We start from the raw sequence: 19,961 nt of genomic DNA on the forward strand, positions 1-19,961 counted from the left end.
GTAATTCCCTTGAGACAGCATGTGTTCATCTAGAGAACAAATTATGCCAAATTAATCTTACTTCCTTTTTTTGTCAAGGTTACCAGACATATCAATAGTTCAGGGAAATGCCACAGACATAATAAACTTAGATTTTTAGGCAGGCATTTGACGAAGTTATGTTAGACTTGTGGACAAGATGGAGAAATGTAGGCTGGATAGTAGTACAGATAGGTAAACTAAAGTTTAGTTAAATGACAAGTGTTGATTAAGGTATTGATGTCAACTTAGAGGGAAGTCTCTAGTGGAACGGCATGGGGGGAGGTGTTTGGTTTTGCTCAAGATTTTTATCAATGACTTGAATAAAGGCATAGATTGCTTGTCAAATTTACAAATGATGCAAAACTGACAGGGATACCCAATACTTTAGATGACAGAACTGGGATCCAAAAAGCTCTTAACAGGCTAGAATGACTGGCTGAATCTAATTAGGTGAAATTTAATAGGAATAAATATAAAATCTTAGCCTCAGGGTGAAGAGCTGAGTTGAACAAATAGAGAATTGGGGAAATTTGGTTAAACAAGAGTTCATGTGAAGAAAGACTTGGGGGTTTTGCTAGACGGTAAACTCAATATGTGTCAATGGTGTCCCACTGCAGCCACAAGAACCAATGGGGTCTTAAATTACATTAACAGAAGTTAGAACAATCAGGACAAGAGAGGTGAAGTTCAGACCATATCAGGGGATGCTATTTTCCATTCTAGAGCCACTATTTAGAAAGGATATTGAAAAACCATGATGGCATCCAAAATAAGATGAGCAAGATGAGAAGAGAGGATTTGAGATCAAGCCATAAAGGGGATCAGTTATACTACTTGACTCTAAACTGTAGAACTTGGAGTCCTAGCTAGAGGTTTGCAAAGAAACATCAGTTTCTAGGTAAGCAAAAAAAAAACTTCCTAACAATTAGAGGTGTCCAATAATGGAATCTGTCAAGAGGCAATAGGTTTCTGTTCCCTGGAGGCCTTCAAGCAAAGACTGAGATTCTGTGATTTCATGAACCAAACTCATCATCTCAAGTGAGGCTCACACACCTGAAGTAACTGAAGTTAGGATGTCTTCTGCTACCCAGTCCATATTCTCAGCTACACACACTAAGAAACATCTTACAAAGAGCAAGGTAAATAAATCATGGGAGCTCAGGATGCTTCAGAATTTGATTTTCAAATAAAGCAAAACCATGATTAATTACCAAAAACAACAGAAAAGCCTCAATTATACAGAATTTTACTTCTGCTTTGCAATTATCTGAAAAATAAAAGGAGCAATTTACAAGAAAAAAATAGACATTTGTTTAAAAACTTCAACACCCTGAGCCAACATCCTAGAGTCAGCACACAAATCTTTAGTTGTCTCCAATAATTCCCATACACACAATCCTACAAAATCATAACTGTTTGAAATGGTTATTATAATGCATTGTAAGATACTTAACCATCAAAGAAAGATTCAGATTTGTTTATTAAGCAGGACTATGTGTTAATCCATTTTAGATTTTTAATGACTATCTGAAGCAAAAGAGATTTCTGTTTAATCCTCAGTTAAGCATAAAATTAAATTAGTCTAATCAGAACATTTCATGTGCCAGGTATTTTAGTAACTGATATTTTGCCATAGTATTTTTTTATTAATATGAAGAACATTCTTCAAGTTTAGCTAAAGGTGTATATGTCAATTACCTTACCATGGATAAACTATTTTATTGTTTTCATGATGTTAAAAATCTGCAGTCATGCTATGATAATTTCAACTACTACACAACAATAATATCTCCACATGATTTTACTACATGTGAAATATCCTTCATATTCACATTCAACATAGTGAAAATTCAACTCTGGGTTCATCTCCTACAGCATGTACTCTCAGTGCTGTTCTACTGCGGTCCTAAATCTCTATTATTCTAATCGTATTGTTCGATAATGACTCCTCCCTTCCCTCCTATCCCAACATATAGCATGAGCATCACCATTTCTTTCTTTATCTATCCAGAACCCATCTGGGAATTATTTTTTAATCTAGATATTTCAAAAGCTGAAGTACTCTTGCATTGGCAGCTAGAAGATGGAGTGGATAGAGCACCGGGTCTGGAATAAAGAAAATCTGAATTAAAATCCAGCCTCAGACACTTTCTAGCTATGTGGCACTGGGCAAATCACTTAACTTCTGTTCACCTCAGTTTCCTCAGATGTAAAATGGGGATAATAATATCACCAACTCTCACACAATTGTTGTGAAGGCCAAATGAGATAATACTTGTAAAGCAATTAGAATAATACCTGCCACATAGTAAGAGCTTAATAAATGCTCGTTTACTTCCTTCCTTTGGTATTGCCATGGAAGGGAATGTCATTCTGCCTCAGCAGTAAATCTCTGAACTCTCATGTACCTTCCCAAATAAATATCAAATTTTTCAGTTTGGCATGGGTCACTTTCCTTTGTTTTATTCATATAAACTCCTCTTTCTTTATCCCCTCTTATTCCCCTGTCATTTTCTTTGCCCTCTGTCCTTCTATTGCTTTCCTGTGAAAACTTGTTTACTCTGCTAATTGGGTGAAACACAGCTAATAACAGAATGTTAGAACTAAAAGGAACATTAGAAATCATCTCATCCAAATTTTACAGCTAAAGAAACTAAGGGACTAAAAAGTTAATTTACTTTCCCAAGATCACCCAAACGGCTGGAGAAGAACTGGAAATAGAATTAGATCTCAATTTCCTACCCAAGATTCTTTTCCTGCCTATTCAGCCAACATCTCCTTCCCTTTCTTCTCCACCCTCAAGTCTCATTGATTTCAGGAAGCTTATCTTGACTCACCCCATGGTTGTATCTCCAAGATGCCAAAGTGATTAGTAGGTTTAGTTTAAAAATAATCAAGCCAGTTGTTTGGCATGGTGTAGACAAAACCACCAGTCACTTGACAGAATTCCATATGAAAAGTTCTTTTTGGTATTAAAGAGACATAGCCTTTGTGGAAAAATTACTAAGGGGTTAGATGAATCCATTTTTCCTACACCTCAACATTAATTAAGAACAGAATGTAGGTGCTACAAAAAGACAATGACTTCATGTAACTTAAGATTTCTTTCTCTTTATAAGCCTGTAACTGTCTGAAGACTGGGACTTTGTCATTCCTATCATAATACCTAGCTTTATGGTTTGTGAGGAAACTACAGGTATTTGCTCTATTGCTCCTTAGGAATCCTGTTATATGGTTACAACTACTAAGAAAATGTCAAAGAGCAAACTTTCCACAAAATGGATTTGAGTAAAAAAGGCAATAGAACCAGACTAGGGAAAGAGCCTCAATCTATCATTCATCTGAAAAGCATTTATTAAGCACCTTCTATGTATACGACACTGTGCCCTGGGGATACAAAGAAAGGTAAAAATCAGTCCTTGCTCTCAAAGATAATATAGTCTAATGGGGTAGATACTATGCAAACAACTATGTATTAATTAACTCTGTGTGTGTGTGTGTATGATAAACTGGAAATAATCAACAGAGGGAAGGCACCAGCATTAAGGGAAATAGGAAAAGGCTTCTTGTAGAAGGTGGAATTTTAACTGGGACTTGACATCCCTACAGAAAATAATTTAATATATTTGCCTACATAGATCTATGTACACATATATCTTTTTCTATTCTGACAAACAACATTTTTTTGAATATTCTTGTCTGTTCTTCCATGTGATCATCTTGGGACCTGGGTTACCCTTAGTATGTTAATATTCCTGATACCATACTATTCTTCCCCATCATTCCTTTATTTAAGGAGTATAGGAGAAAAAAATAGGATACCTGGAACCACACAAGGACTTAAATGTTTTCTGAACTTGATCTTAATTTAAATGACTGATTTTAGCCATACTTATTAACCCAGGTATTACCAATCGAATTCACGACCATATTTTTACCGTTTTAGAAAAAAAAAGTCACTGCCAATTCCAAAATAGGAAAGGAAAAAGACCAATTATTAGATTCCCAAAGGAAATTATAGGACAGCATTTAAGCTTAAAAAACCAGAAGGCCAAATAGAACAAGTGTAACTAAGACTACTGATGCTTTATTGGAGCTGATGAAGGGCCAAACCTCATACATGAAATCTTGATGTTGAGGGAGTTATCTCGACGGGCAGAGACTCTCAATTATGTATAAATATGATAAAAAGCATTTTAAAATGGTAAAGGACACATTTCACATCTTTTGTTTTTTACATATCTTTTGGAGTTTCGCTTGAGATACATATCCCTATATAATTGGCATGAGAGAAAACTGTGAGAAAAAATCTGAATGTATAAACTCAAGTCTTTGTAATACTTACCAAAGGTCACATTCCTGTACTTTACCAGGTCTGAGTTTGGGGGAATTCATTATGTATCACATTTCAAGAAGAACTAACATAGAACTATAAACATTTTTGAATGAATATTTATACCCCATCACCCTAGATTGCTTTGTTGTCTTAGTCACCAGTATTCTAAACTCTCTGAGATTTAATAACTCAGCCAGTCTGACTGGAGAGTGGGAGATATTAAGTAATTGCTGACTTGAACAAAGCACTTTTCTTGTCATAACTCTGGGGGCCAGGGAGTGTATTACCCCCATTTTATAGACTTGCACAATCATTTCAGGGAAAATTTAAAGAAATGCAATAACCTAGTTGTAATATGAAAAAAAATCAGAATTCTTTCTCTCATCTACCAAACACTGGGGATTTTGTGCACATCTACCAATCTCTGTAGCCATTTTTAGGATAAGGCCATAACACACGGGAAGTCCTTCATTCTTTGTCTCTAAGTTCAGTGAAACTTGGAATTAATGAATTCACCTGCTTTGCATTTCAGATTTTTTTCCTTTCTTCAGTTCTCTGTTGGTACGCTTTTTGTGTCTAATAAAAGGAGAAATTAAATTGTTGCCTCCTTTGTTTGCTCTTGGTTCCCTACTCAGTCTAATTTACATACATCATAAGCAATATACCTCATTAACTTCTCAGTAAAGGCACTTAATATCTTTGCTTGGGTAGCAGAAAAATTATTATATTATCTTGTACTTACTCAGGTGGGCAAGGTTCAGTGTTGCAAGCACGTTGGTTTTCTGGTGGTTTGCCATCAGGGTCACAGTAATTGTTCTGGACAATAGAGTTGTCATCTAACCTTTTACACACCACCTCTTGCTTCTGGATACCTTGAGAAGAGAAACACCATTAACTGGAATGTCATTTTGCTTTCCCCCATATGTTAGGCAAATTCTTCTGATGCTATGAGAAATCCTGAAGTTCCTGAACTGCTTCTGTCTCACTCTCAGAAAGAATTTTGAAGAGAGACCACTTCTCTATTATAATTTTAAGCAACATCGCTGGACTGGAATTTAGTATTCTGCTTTCAAGCAAACAGTAGAAAATATTTGTAGATTTAAGCATAGGCTGTTCATATTTGCATATTCTTGCTCCCTCTTTCCCTTGTGGGAGGAAAAAAAGACAATACATCTCCAAATTTTCAATGAAAAAGCACTGAAGTGTGTGTTTCCGTGCAAGATTGCTGATTATGTTTTGGCTTAAAATAAAACAGTAGTATAGAATTTATTGTCTGATATTTTCTGGAACATATTCCACCAATTTAATCTCTGTAAAGAGAAGAAGAGAAAAAAAAGCACATACCACATTCCGTTAATGTTGCCATGGCCTCTCTCCATTTATGGAAGCCTATCTCTGACAGTCCATGGAAGAACTAAATTTTAAGACACTCTTTTGATTTCATCAGTCCAGCAAGGAGTTAAGTAATGAAATGCTAGTGTCTTCATGGAGACTGAAAAGTGTATGGTGCCAGTGCTTTAAAGATACTTGAAGATCAGAAATAAATGTTCTGTCAACTAAGCCATTTGTCTGTTGAATCTGATTGACTAAAAACTGTTTACAGTTGTGAAAGTTGTACATAATTCTTTTGTACATTAGTACCCCAAACACACACCCTGTTCTTAAAAAATATTTTATGTGACCTGCTCTCTACAGGAAAATCACCTGATAGAAAAATCTTTGAGAAAATTAAAAACACATGATGATTTTTTCTTAATTTGTAAAACATTTTTTTAAAAAGCAAATATTCTCAACAATTTGCTTAAAGTAAGGTCTCAATTCTATTATGAAGCAAAAGTCCCCGATGATTACATTTTGGCCCAAGCATTTCCCTTGATGTCCAAGAATCCAGAAGATGCAGAAACAAAAAAGTGAGAAAGTCAAGATATCAGACAGGAGCAAGTGAAGTACCACAAAAAGGTCTTAGGCCATGGGGTGGCATGTTACTAGTGAAACCGAAAGAGGAAAAAATCCTAAACCAGCTAAAAAACATCGGGGTAGGCCAAGGGTATGGAACCTGCAGCCTCAAGACCACACATGGCCCTTTGGGTCTCAACTGACTGAATCCAAAGGGCTGCACTTGAGGACCTAGAGGGCCACGTATGGCCTCAAGGCCCCAGGTCCCCACCCCTGGGGTAGGCTAAATTACCTTAAAAGAGAAAAGAGCTATATTAGCCATACTGAATAAACCACAACTTCACAACTACCTTGCCCCCACACAATGGCTCAATTGTTTCTAAGTCCCCAGACAAACAGAGTTTGATCCTGCTTTGGGTAAATCAAGCTGAAACTTGATCTTTCAGGGTGGGAAACCTGTCGCCTAAAGTGCTAGGCACCAAGTACTTTCCCTAAAGTCCCTCCACAATCCTGGAAATACTCTGCCTGGAGGCCCCCAGACCTTTCCTTCACTTTAGGGAACTTATGCAGGGAACTTTAGCCAAAGCTCCCTTATAATTTAAGCAGGGAACAGGAAAAACTATCAAGCCCACCAGGCTAGCTAGGCTAACTCCCTGTGGCTTTGGGGATGATGGGGGAGATAAGTTTAAGGAAGCAGTTTTTATGGTCTGCAAGAACTCAAGGTTCTTACTGAGTATCTTAAAGCAAAAAGTAAAAAAGTACATTTTTTTCCCATAATTTGGTTGGTGCTTTAAAAAATACAATTGCCAAACAACCAACTTAACTAAATAGCATAATGTTCTAAGTATTGACTCATGTCCTTCTCCCTTAAAGATGCATCAAACATTTCAATTTGTGCAAGGGCAGTTTGGAAATTTTTAGCTACTAAAATTTAGATTTCTTTTGAGGGAAGATATGACTCACTTCTAGCACATCTATTAGCAATTCACAGATGTTCTACACTATTCATCAGCTATCTCTCCACTGTGTCATCCCAGTGGGCAGATAACTCATTCACTCTATGGAGTCCACCTTTTAGACAGATATCTCTATCATTAGTCATAAGAATTCAACTATGAACTGCCACTCTGGGTCAGACCAATGGTCCACATAGCTGTGTTCTGTTGGAGAGGGAGGATACAGAGGAGGGGGAGCTAATGGGGCAGGAGAGGACTCAGGGCACTTATCATGGGAAGGCAAGATTTTGTCTTAAAATCAATCCCATTGAATCATACTTTCTGCCAGAAATCTGGGGTGTGATAAAAATCTATCCAGTCTAGAATCTCAGCTATTTCTTATAAACAGATAAATATTTCACATCACAGCAGAAATGGGACTACCCCATGTGATTTTACCACTCCACAACACAAAGAATACTTCAGTACACTCAATCTGAGAAAATTACCCTTCTCTCATCAAATTAGCACACATATAGAACTGGTCAAATTTGGCCTTAAATGAAATGACATTTTAATCAAAAAGCAGGGTCTCTACAAACTCTACTAAAGGACAAGATGATGATGATGATGGTAATTGACATTTATTAGTGCTTTAAGATTTACACACTTAACTTACATGATCGAATTTAATCCTCAGAATAGCTCTATGACATTCGTCCCATAGGTATTACCCAATATACAGATGAAAAATCTATAGTTCCTAGCCCTCTTCATGGTCAAGAATAGACTACATCAATAGTCTAAGTGACTTGTCCATGGTCATACAGTTAAGTACTGAATCGGGATTCAAACCCATGCCTAGGGATCAAAGATTTAGAACTGGAAGGGCCCTTAGAGGTCATTCAGTTCAAACACTCAGGAAACTGAAGTCCAAAGATACTAGTTTGCCCCAGGTCACAGGGGTAGTACATAAGCCAGGATTCAAAAGCAGCCCTCAGATTCCAAATCCATTGTTCTTTTCATTATATCACACTGTCTTTCTGACTTCAAATGCAACATCCTTTCACGTACAAAATACTGTTGATAAAAAGATGATATTCAAATTCTATTTTGAAAAACAAAAGCTATCCATAGTATTTGACAATATTTTAGTGTCTCCTGATAGATACAAGTATTGAATGTTGATTTAAGTAAAATTTTATACTGCTGTTGTCTCTAGTTAACAAACGTTTTGTACATACATGCACACACACACATACACACGCCAACAGCAGCATCAACTAAGAATTTCAGGTTCAGAGGCTGAGGTGGGTATAAATTTCTCAAGTGGGGTGTTTGTTGGTTTTTCATTCATTCATTCAACCATATTTACTGGATGTCCTAGTATTTAAACAACACTATGCTAGAAATTGATAATCAGAAGCTCACTTGATTTTGGTCATACTGTAAAGATTTTTAAAATATTAGAGACAGAGGTAAAACTTTTTTGGTCAACTATCACTACTTAATTTTAGAAGATTGTTTTTAATGACATTTTCCACCTAAGTTCTCAAACAGTTGATATTATTTCATGTTTTATGAAGCTGCATTTTTCTACTTACATTCATCTTTTATTAATTTTCTTCTGAAATGGTGTATTAGACAGTGTGGTATTTCACACTCAAGAACTGAATGCACCAATAATCTATTCCAAGTCTTCTTACAAACAGCTCTGTACAATCTCCCTCCAACGCCACACAAATCTGCTTCCAGCCTCTATCCCAAACTTGGCAAGGCTATAGGATTCTTTTCTTAAAGTCACCAGCGAGGGGAAAGCACTTTAAACCAATGCCACCTAATTAGAGGGATTTTTAAGCACATGCTTCTGGATTAAGTAAAATTCAATTTTTAGTTTCAGAAAACCAGAAAATGCAGATCAACTGGAAATAATTTAAACTAAGTTAGAAAGAGAAAAAAATATCCAGTTTAGAATGAAAGGTCCCCTAGAATCTTTAAATTGCCCATCTTCTTGTATGCGGCTTCATTTAGAGTGATCTGAAAAACATTGCTAAACAAGTTGATTTAAACCCTTAAGGGAATAATTACAACCAGTTACACAGAAACACTGTGCTTTCAAATCCACAGATTTATAGTTTATAATAAAAGACATAAAATATCCTTCTGACCAGTCAGTGCAAGTCTAACAGAAAACAAAACTCTAGTGGTTTAATGTCCATATCCCTCAGAGACATCCAAATAGTCTGGTAAATTCAATTTCTAAATAGCCTCCATGACTTCCAGTGGCTGAATTTAAAATTACATGGAGAATATTTTATTCTTAAGGTAAGCACCTGCAATTATAGGTGTGTAAATTTGGTGTTTGTATCAAAAGTAACTTATCACCACCCCCTCAAAAATATAGTTTCTGATTATAACCATTAATTACCAAAATGTTGGTACTGATATAGAATGAATCTGGCACCCATAAATCTTATTTATATACTTGTTAATGAAGATAAAAAATTTGAATCCACTTATCACAATGTAAGTATAAACATTGATTTTCAACAAGGAAATTGTCACTTTATTGTCATATTGTCACTTTATTGGTTACAGTCTGGAGAAACACACATATACACATACATACATTTAATTTTCTTGTCAACACAAAAATGCTAAAGGTGATGTAGTAGTCAATCAACAAAAGCACTAAAGGATCATTAGTCAGATGGTAGGGAGGGAAGAGTGATGGATTAATTAATAACCACTTATTAAATACAATGCTTGGCTCTAGAGATATAAAGACAAAAAGAAGCCATACCCTACCTTCAAGAAGCTTGCATTCTTGTGTGTGTGTGTGTGTGTGTGTGTGTGTGTGTGTGTGTGTGTGTGTGTGTGAGACAATTAGGATACATAAAGATGTATACAAGATGTGTGAATAATAAATGCAAAGTAAGACTTTTAGGGTGAGGGAGACAGTAGCTTGGAAGTAAAAAAAAATCTTGCCTCTCTGAAGTGTGCTTTTTATATAACTAAAAAAATAATCTCCCAACTTTGCTTCTGTATTCACATGCTGCTACAATTGGTTTCATTTTTTAATGCCTTTTAGAATAAGTCTTCACTAATGGAAGTCAAATCCTAAGAAGATCATGAACATTGGATGGAACTTCTCACATGCTGAACTCACTAACGTGGAACATATCTGGGGTATATTGACTTTTTTGAAAATAAGGAATGCAGGGCCTCCCATCAATGAAGGTCCCAGTAAAGTCCACCCCTGTAGCCAACTCTAGACAAAGTTAAGAAGTAGAAAAAGACATGGGAGTCGGACTCAGACTATCCCTTATATCCCTCTTCACTACTGATTCTCTCCTCTCATCAAGCCTCCAGACCTTTTTCCTCTTGAAAAGAAAGCAATCTGAAAAACTCATTCATACACATCCTTTGAAATGTAGCACTGCCAGACATCAGAACCATTACAGAACCAGGTCACTTCATATCTACCCAAGAAACATTCTTCAGAAAAAAGGTAAAGAAAAAAGGAGCGGGGAGCAGAATCTTTCATTAAAAAAATATAGTTAGTGGCTAAGACTATCAATTTACTCAACATAGTATCCAACCAAATTAGCCAGCAACCAAGATAAAACAACCAGCCACAGCAATCCAAGCATATGGCCAGCAGTATTACTTCAATTTAAATCCCCAGTGCCAGCAGCATCCAAAGAAAGACACTGGGGAAGGGTGAGGGGTCTCCTTGATCTTCCCTTGCGCTGTTTGGAATTTGGCTGTCATGATTATGATTGCCTGCTGGCCACAAGCATTCTGAGCCACAGAGTAAAGTCCATCTGCCCTGAAACTGAAAGCTAGCACACAGAAATACTAACCAATTCCACCACCACCCCCAAACTGCATCCTTCTTTTGAAGCATATCCTGCCATTTTCTTCTCTTGAAGGCATCTCCTCTACCTTTCTGGAGCCTTTCCTTCTGTTCTACACAAAATGATCTGGTGCTGGGAAATGTTCAGTATTCTAATAGCAAGCCAGAAAGAGACACTGTCATTAAAAAGTAGCTATTTCTTCTTGTCTTTTGCATCTCTCTCTCTTTTTTTTTTTTTTGCTCCTGGTCTAACAACCTGATAATTTCTCTTGACACTTTTTTTTTCTCATCTTTACTCTGTTGCTGTTGATTCGTTTCAGTCATATCTGACCCTTCGTGATCTCATTTGGGGTTTTCTTGGCAAATATACTGGAGTGGTTTGCCATTTCCTTCTCCAGCTCATTTTCCAGATGAGGAAACTGAGTTAAGTGACTTGCCCAGAGTCACCAGCTAGTTAGTGTCTGAGGTCACATCTGAACTCAGGTTTTCCTGATGCCAAACCCAGCTCTATCCACTGTACCACCTAGCTGCTCCCCATCTTTAGTCTACATTTTCTCTTTTGCTTTTTCCTAAAAGACATTGGCCCCCCTTTTTACATATAAATATATAATATGTATAACATATGTACATATTATATATACATACAAATATATAAATACATATACATACATACATATATGCATGTATGTATCCACATTTGCATTACATTGCTCTTATTTAATGACCTATCTCTGATTCTTTCTTTCCCCATCCTGATCTACTTAAGAACACCCATCCTCCCCTTGCACCATATTTATGTGGCTCCTTATATTTGCCTCCATCCTTCTTTCTATCCCCTCCCACTCATTTAAAGGTTCAGTTACCAATCCCCACTTGCTTTTGGCCATTTTCAGTTACCTCCCCCTCTCCGTTTTCTTCTATGAACTCCTTTTCTCTTCCTTGAGTCACCCTCCTTCCTCCAGCCTCTTTTTCTCCCTCCTCCATCACAATTTCTCTTTCTATTCTTTAGCTACTTCTCCCCCTTCACACCTTTCACTTCCCAATAGACCAAGCTTGGAAAAGAAAAATCTGTTGGGATCCCATTTGGGCTTGCACTGTTCTGTAGCACCTGTGCTCTTCTCAGTGTGAGATACGAGGAAAAAAAGCAGCCGAGGAGCTAAGAAGCAGACAGACACCGAAGAGCAACCAATGTGTCTGAGGCTCTCAGACCTCACTCAAGCAAAGGAATCCTACCGAGAAAGTGTTCAAGAGCTGCATTCTCGATCACATTTTTTGTTTTGTTTTGTTAGATGTGGGCAAAGTGTATTGGGAAAGTATGTAGTTTATGCTTCAATTCTCTGAGGCTCTGAAACAGTTATGGCTATTGGTCATCAAAACCTCTCTTTTAATCACATATGAGATCTATCTGGCAGAAGAGGGAATGTTTAAGATTATGAGTTTTAATGCTGGTTCCTCCACAAGCCTGCTATAATTTTCCTGGGTAAATCTTTTAACATTTCTTTTTTTTTTCTTGAAACAGAAAAGTACTCTATCCCAGTGTTATGTGGAAGAAGAAAAATAATTTAACTTTGTATACAACTGTCTCATTGTCAAAGTGCTTTTACATGTATTATCTGGCAGACAGAGCATGCTAAATGGTGATAACATTTGTGACAGATGTTAGAGAAAGGAAAACAGGACCTGTGATCATGTATATGCCATTAACATAACAGGAAGCATTTGCAGCTTTGATCTCTACCTCCTGCAGATCTTTTAGTGAATGGATATACTGTATGTGTCTTAAGTCTAGACCTTGGTCACATTAGGGAAGGAAAAAATCTCTAAAGCAATAGCAATGTGAATTGGTGATAAAAGAAAGAACAGAAAGGCTAGCTGGAGTGGAGTGCCTTGACAGAAGGCTCATTGCCTAGAGTTATGACACTACCTTGGCTTGAATGCCAAGTTTCAATATACGGAGTAAGCAGTATATAAAACCACTGAACAGTGATGAGGCTGATCTTCCCTTTTAAGATTTTTCTACCAAGTGGTTGGGAATGCCCCGCCATTCTGGAGAGACATGAAGCCAACGGAACAATAAAAAAGTGGCCACCAGGAACCTTGTGGTACAGAAAAATTTAAAAAGATTCGGAAAGTCAAATTAGTAAGATCGCAAACATTCTGGAAGGATCCTTAAAAATAAATAATAAAATGTCATCAGCTCCTAGAGCCCAGAATTAAGCAAGAGTATGACTTTGCATATTAGAGCCATCCCTCTCTGCAGGGGTAGTGTTACACGAGAATGGAGCCAGGTGCAGCTCATGACTACAAGGCCTTAGGTTTCAGGTGTTGTTATTTTCATAGGGCCCCTGACAGTATGGTGCCTGGTGCAACAACTAACCCCATATGTTTAAGGGCTACTCTGTCTACAACAAATGGCCCTGAGATGGGAAGGGGGAGGCAGAAGTGGGAAATGAATTCAGTGATAATGTATGCTCCTATTTCAAGAAGCTACCTAAGATTTCTAAGACTAGAAGAAATCCAGGGAACAATAAGAGAAACTGAGTTTAAACTCCTATTCTTTCCATGAATGAGTTCTTTACTTAAAAGAGAATATCATATGATCATAGCAGTGCAGTTTACATTGACAATTGGTGTGAAAGAGGATAAAACATTTTTTAAAAGTTTCCATAGTCTGAAGTGCCCCAAAGCTGAATTGTGCTACCCCATATAGAAAATGAAAGGAAGGGACTCTGTTAATAGCAGAGAGAAAGCACTGGAATGGGAGTAATGAGCAAGTCATTTCCAGACCTAAGCTTCTTTCTCCTTAGGAGATCAGTTAGTTAATTAAATGAGATCTTTAAAGTCCTTCATACCTCAAGCTAAAAAACAAAACAAAACAAAACTGGCTGACTTCATTGCACACTATACAGCATCCTAATCTCTTTTGTAGTATTACAAAACAACCTTGAAAGATTATGAAAGTTACATGAGAAAGAATCATTAAATCATATGTTTTAAAATATAAATGGTGATAAAAGTGGTGTCTTGTAGTTATATAGAGCTTCCAACTTTTCAAAGCATTTTCATATACATCGTGACCATAAGACAATTCATTCTCTTTCCCTCAAAACCTAGTTCTCTTCCAGACTTCCCTAGTTCCATCCTTTTAGTCATCTAGGTTTGCATCCTCTTCATCCTTACCTCTTCATTCTCTCTTCCTTTATTTATCCAAACAACTAATAAGTCTTATCCATCCCACCTCCACTACATCTCCAAACCCTTCTCTCTACTCACCAGGCCACTCTCCTAGTTCAGGCCTGTGTGCCCTCTGGCCAAACACTACTGCACTAGTATCCTAATTGACCTCGCTGTCTCAACTCTCTTCCCACTCCAATCCAATTTCACATAGTTGCCAAGATGATATTCCTAAAGCACTAGTGTGGACATGTCACTCCTCTTAAGAAACTCCAGTGGCTCCTTATTATTCTCTCTAAGATCAAATATGAACTCCCCCTTCACAATCTGGCTCCAATCTACTCTCCCAGGTTTATTGAGCATTATCTCCTCCCCTCCCCCTCCAAGCAATCTGTAGTGTTGCCAAATTGCTGCCTTGCTATTCCTCATATACAACATTTATCTCCTTTCTCCATGCCTTTTTATGGGCTGTCCCTTTTGCCTTGAATGCACTCTTTCCTCACCTCTACCCCTTAGAATATCTAGCTTTCCAAGGTCAGTTCAAAGCACCACATCTTTTTGAAGATTTTCTTGATCCCACCAACTACTTGTACTTCTCCCAAAAATTATCTTGTATTTACTTTGCATATATGATTAGCATCTAATTATATTGGGAACATGTTGTTTCCTTCAATAGAAGGCAAGACTTTCATTTTTGTCTGTTTCCTCATCATACAAGGCCTACCACATGGTAGGTATGTAATAAATGTTTACTGATTAGATTACTTTTGCCTCCTCTATCACCCCACCAATAAATCTGTGGTGGCTTTATTGATTGAGAAATACAGCACCACTTTTAGTTGTCTTGTACTGGCAGGAAATTATTTAATCCTGATAGCAGCTTGGAAAATCTACCTTTCTAAAAGTATCTTCTCTGTTGAATATGAATGAATTCATATATAAATAGAAAAATTCAGCCTTAACGTGGCATTCCCACATGATTTTAAAAGTCTGTTTTGAGGCATGGAAATAAATAAATAACTTCTTTTTTCTCAGCTAGTTTAGCTTTGGGGCTCCTGCTTTGGACCTGTCAAAGCAATAATCAATACAATGTGGAACAAAAAGGCAAAATCTGAAAGCCTTATTCTGAAGCAGATTCAGATTATTAAGCAATAGCTTGGAACTGCTCAGCATTTCTGGTTATACTTTAACTCATGACTGTCTTTCATTGTTTCACTCTTAATATGCTGTCAAGCATTCCATTAGCCTTCTCAGGACTCACACGCCTACTCTCCCACCTGACACTACTATCTTCAAAGTTACAAGCAATGTAACTTATTTTTGTAACAGGGATGTACTTAGTTACTGGGCTTTCAAATGTTTATTACATGTGTTGAGTCAGTTTTGGAGGTTGTACAATGCTTCACTACTTTTCTATTCATGCAAAGCAGCTGAGAGTGTCCCAGGTTTCTGAGGCAGTCAAGACTATTTGCAGCTTTGTGAAAAGGATAACTATGTGCCTTGCCTGCCTTCTAGGTTAGTGTGGGGCTACAATCAAGCAGTAGACATGAGAACACTCTGAAAAGGACAAAGTTCTATGTAAATCTAAGATTAAAAATACTCATGTCATTATTATGGGAGGATGTCGGCTGCGGAAATAAGCAGTTTGAGGGAACATGCTGTTATCAGAAGCACTTTTTGTTTACAACTGAAAATAGGAAGCCACAATATTTAAGGACCCTGATGTAAAAGAACTTCCCAGTCACAACAGCAGAGTCCCCACTTTTCTTCCATTGACAAAGAAAGAAACATATCATTAAAAGGCAAACTCTGCTTAGATTCAACAGCCCACATTATAATCAAAGCTTTTAGTTGCATAAGGAATTCTAAAGTCTCCTTTGTCATACTGTGAATAGCAAGGCCCTAGCAATTCACACACATTCCCTTCTAAGACAACCTGTACCAATGGAATAAGATGACTAATTTGGATCTACCTTCAATCATGTGCCATAAAAAATGAATTCATTAGCCAAGAACACTCTAAACCATGGCCAGCCTAAAATAGTAGCTGAAAGTTATGTAAATTATCCTAGCAACCTTAGAATTTTAAAAGTCTCCCTATGGGAAATATGGGTAAGAATACATGGGGGCTTTGAGGACGAACAATAAAGTAAACATAGTGTTGGTGAGGCAGAGAAATGGCATCTTTTCCAGGTTACTATGCTATTTCTCTCCGTAGGATGCTTTAAACAATGCTATAAGCCAAAGGAGAAGGCTGACGAATCAAATGAGCATCAAACATGTTGCAGCTGAATGGACTAAGCGAATGCTGAGCACAAATAATGGCCCCATGAAAGAGCTGAGCTGTGACAGTCTAGCAGAAACATTCCTGGATAATAACAGACTGTGGGCAGTAGAAAGCTTTGTTCTTTGGATTTCAGGCAAATTCACAATTAAGCAGCCCCTGGTTTTCTCCTTTCTCATTTGCAGCACACTTTATTATCTTCTTTCCCCTAGGCTGTCAATCCCGGCTTATCAGGGAAGTGCCATTGTGCGTGGGCAGAGAACTAGCTAAAGGCAGGCCTTTTGTGCACCCACAAACTTTGTGCCTCTAGGTGGGGTGGAAGAAGGTGGAAAGTGCTGAGAAAAGCAAGATGGAGAAGGTAAACCTTGAATAGAGGGGATAATAGGATAAAAGCCCCAGAATTGAATAATAAATTATAATGCAATAGAAGGAAATCATCAACTTTCACAGCCTTTGTTCTCATTGGACATAAAAATCATTCTTAAAGCAATTTTTAAAATCTATTAAATTCAAACTGAAGGTTATAAGGAAATCTACTACAATTCAGAAATTCTGCCAACTTGCCACCTTATCCCTAGATACAAGGCTTTTTTTTATCGTAATGTACAAAGACCGTTTAAAAGTTAAAATGTAGAATTTCAGACTTAACAGAAAGTTAATTGGTTTTGTTAGATTTTTACTTAAAACCTGAAAGTTGTATTTAAACAGAATTTTTTTAAAAATGCCTTGAATACTAAGAAGTGAAAATGCCCATACAGAGTAAAGGCTGGAACTTTGAAAACACTACACTACCATTGGTCAAGAACATCCTGCCTCAGAGAATACAATTTGTTAAAATTGGTGGGAAGGCACGCACATCAGGACTGAGCCTGAAAACATCTTTAGGAGAGAAGTGTGTTTTGTTGTCAGGTTCTCTAAAACTTAACCCAACACAGGAGATCTGACACTTATTTTTGACTTACAAGTCAAAATTACATCCAGAAAGAATATATTCGTTGATGAAGGCTCCTCAGTTAGAGATTCTAAATTAGAAAAGGGGCCTTTGGAAACATTGCTATTTCTCTCAAGGATGCAGGCAATTAGTTAAGCATGAATTAAATGAAGAAATGATCCAGTCTTATAAGTTTATAAGAACCATGTAAGTAAATTCAGGTGAGTTTCCAAAGCTTCCTGAAGGGAGGCCCTAGAGGTCAAAATAGAGAAGTCTTCTAACTTTGTATTTTCTACTCTTTCACCTTTCTATCAAGATGCCCCTTTCCTAGCCTCTTTCTCCATTTCCTCCCATCCAGCACGTATCCCTGATCTTTTCAGCTGTCACTTAATTCCCAGGGAAGCTATCTTCTTATACAAGTTAAAACTACTCTCCTTCCCTTAGATATATGTATCTTGGTAAAGGATTATTGAAGAGGCATCCACCTTAGGAGTAGAATCGATGCTGGCAAGGAAAAGATGAGAGGGAGGAGACTTCCTGACACTCCTCAGTTGCACCACAGACCAGCACAGGGTAGGCAAAGAGTAATATTTTTCATTTATACCTGAAAACCTGTTTAAAAAGTCAGGCTACATGTGATAATGACCTAGCAGTCACAAAGACCACTTGTGCATAAAACAGGAAGGCTTTCTCCTCAATGAGGCTTCTGCTTTCCTTTAAAGGAATTGTGACTATCTTTACTTGTGTTGCACATCACTTCCACATGAGTTTAGCTCTTCTGTGAAAGCCACTTACCTTAGGAACTAACACAATCCTAATGGTTGCTCAACCAAAACCACAATGAAAAGGGAGTATTCACATATTGCTAATGACTTTGAGATAAGGAATGTATGACTAAATTCAAAGGATGACCTGTAGCCAGCATTTGGTGTTTGTGACATATTGACATCACCATAGTTTGTATGATAAATAGAGCATGGATAACATAGCAGAAATACAAAACTGATTTGGTTTTTCACCACTGAAGTTCTGCTCTACCTTTAAATAGACACATTTTGGACAGTTCTATTTGAAAACAAATGTGACTTTTGTCCACATCTATGTATAACTCTATTGAATGGCACACCAAACTATCCACCAGTCCAGTGGGGGCTTACAGGAAAGTTCCTGAAATGCAGCTACCTTTGGAGTGAAACACTGGGAGTCCAAAAAAGATTTATATTCATGCTATACAACAACTTAGGTTAAGAGTGGAGAAAAACAACACCCTAGAAGCAATGACCAGGGTTCTGAAATTACTCAGAACTTAATGATCTGAGCTTGAATTTACTTTGGCAAAATCACAACCAGATCTTTAACCACATTTACCCCAAAGACAACACCCAATACATTGCATCCCCATGTTCTTCACCATGTTAACTGAGGAAGTGTTTCATCACTGACTCAGAGCTAAGGACATGACTTGGACTGAATCACCAACACTGCTTCCTGCAGCATTAAAACTTTCCCTTTGGGTCTGCTAAGCAACTGGTAAACAGTCCCGACCCTCCCTTATCTAACTTAAGCCAGAAAGATGCTTGACCAGAAAGATGCCCCTAAATGGAAGGGAAGTCTGAAGGTTCCGCTGGGGATAAAACAAACACAAATGGTGGGAATCAGTGAAAAACCTGGCCAGTCAGTGTTGTCTTGGATGAAGAGCTCTTTAAGGGAAGATAGCTCTTCTGTTTGACTGAGGCCCCAAATTCCTAGCAACTCACTAGAGAAAGAAAACAAGGCACCCTGGTCAACAATACTTGGTACCTCCTCTTCCTCCCCCCTTACTAGCTTCTTCATTCTTTGCAATATGATTTTTTATTTCATCACTCACCTACACCTGCTCTGTCCAAAATGTCTAATGATCTCTTCACTACCAGATCTAATGGCCTTTTCTCAATCCTCATCTTTCTTGACTTGTCTGTAGCTTTGGACACTATGGATCACTTTTCACTCCTGAATACTCACTCCTTTCTTCATTTTAGTGACAGACACTCTTTTCTCCTGCTTCTCATACTATCTGTCTGACCAGTCCTTCTCAGTGTTCTTTATTGGCTCTTCATTCAGGTCATGCTCACTAACCATGGGTGTCTGTCCCCCCAAGACTCTATCCTGGATCTTCTCACATTTAGACATCATCAGCCTCTAGGGGGTCCAGCTATCCTCTCCACACAGATGATTCCCAAAACTGTACATGCAGCCTTGCTCTTTCTTCTGGGCTCCTGACCCATTTTCCCAATTGCCTTTGGATATCTCAAACCGGATGTCCCATAGACATCTCAAACTTTTCACATCATTATCACTTCCCCCCAAACCTTGCTCTCTTCCCAATTCTCCTGTTACTGTCAAAGGCACCACTGCCCTCCCAGTCACCACGGCTCCCAGTTTTGGCATTGTCATCTCCTCATTCATACTCACCCCATATATTCCATCTCTTGTCAGATCTTTCCATTTCTACATTTACAAGCTGTCTCATACACATCCTCTTCTTT

General features: G+C 37.7%; 1 protein-coding gene across 2 annotated transcripts in view; it reads right to left on the bottom strand.

The window, feature by feature from the left end:
- The window catches only part of ADAMTS6 (ADAM metallopeptidase with thrombospondin type 1 motif 6), a 316,340-nt gene that overhangs the window by 35,475 nt on the left and 260,904 nt on the right, over nucleotides 1–19,961 (bottom strand). For both annotated transcript variants that reach the window (XM_036736575.1, XM_036736573.1), the window contains exon 20: nucleotides 5,100–5,229. In XM_036736575.1, the coding sequence (XP_036592470.1) occupies nucleotides 5,100–5,229 (130 nt within the window). The remainder of the gene's footprint in view (nucleotides 1–5,099; nucleotides 5,230–19,961) is intronic.

This window comes from Trichosurus vulpecula, chromosome 1, assembly GCF_011100635.1.
Source record: "Trichosurus vulpecula isolate mTriVul1 chromosome 1, mTriVul1.pri, whole genome shotgun sequence".
NCBI classification, from domain to species: domain Eukaryota; kingdom Metazoa; phylum Chordata; class Mammalia; order Diprotodontia; family Phalangeridae; genus Trichosurus; species Trichosurus vulpecula.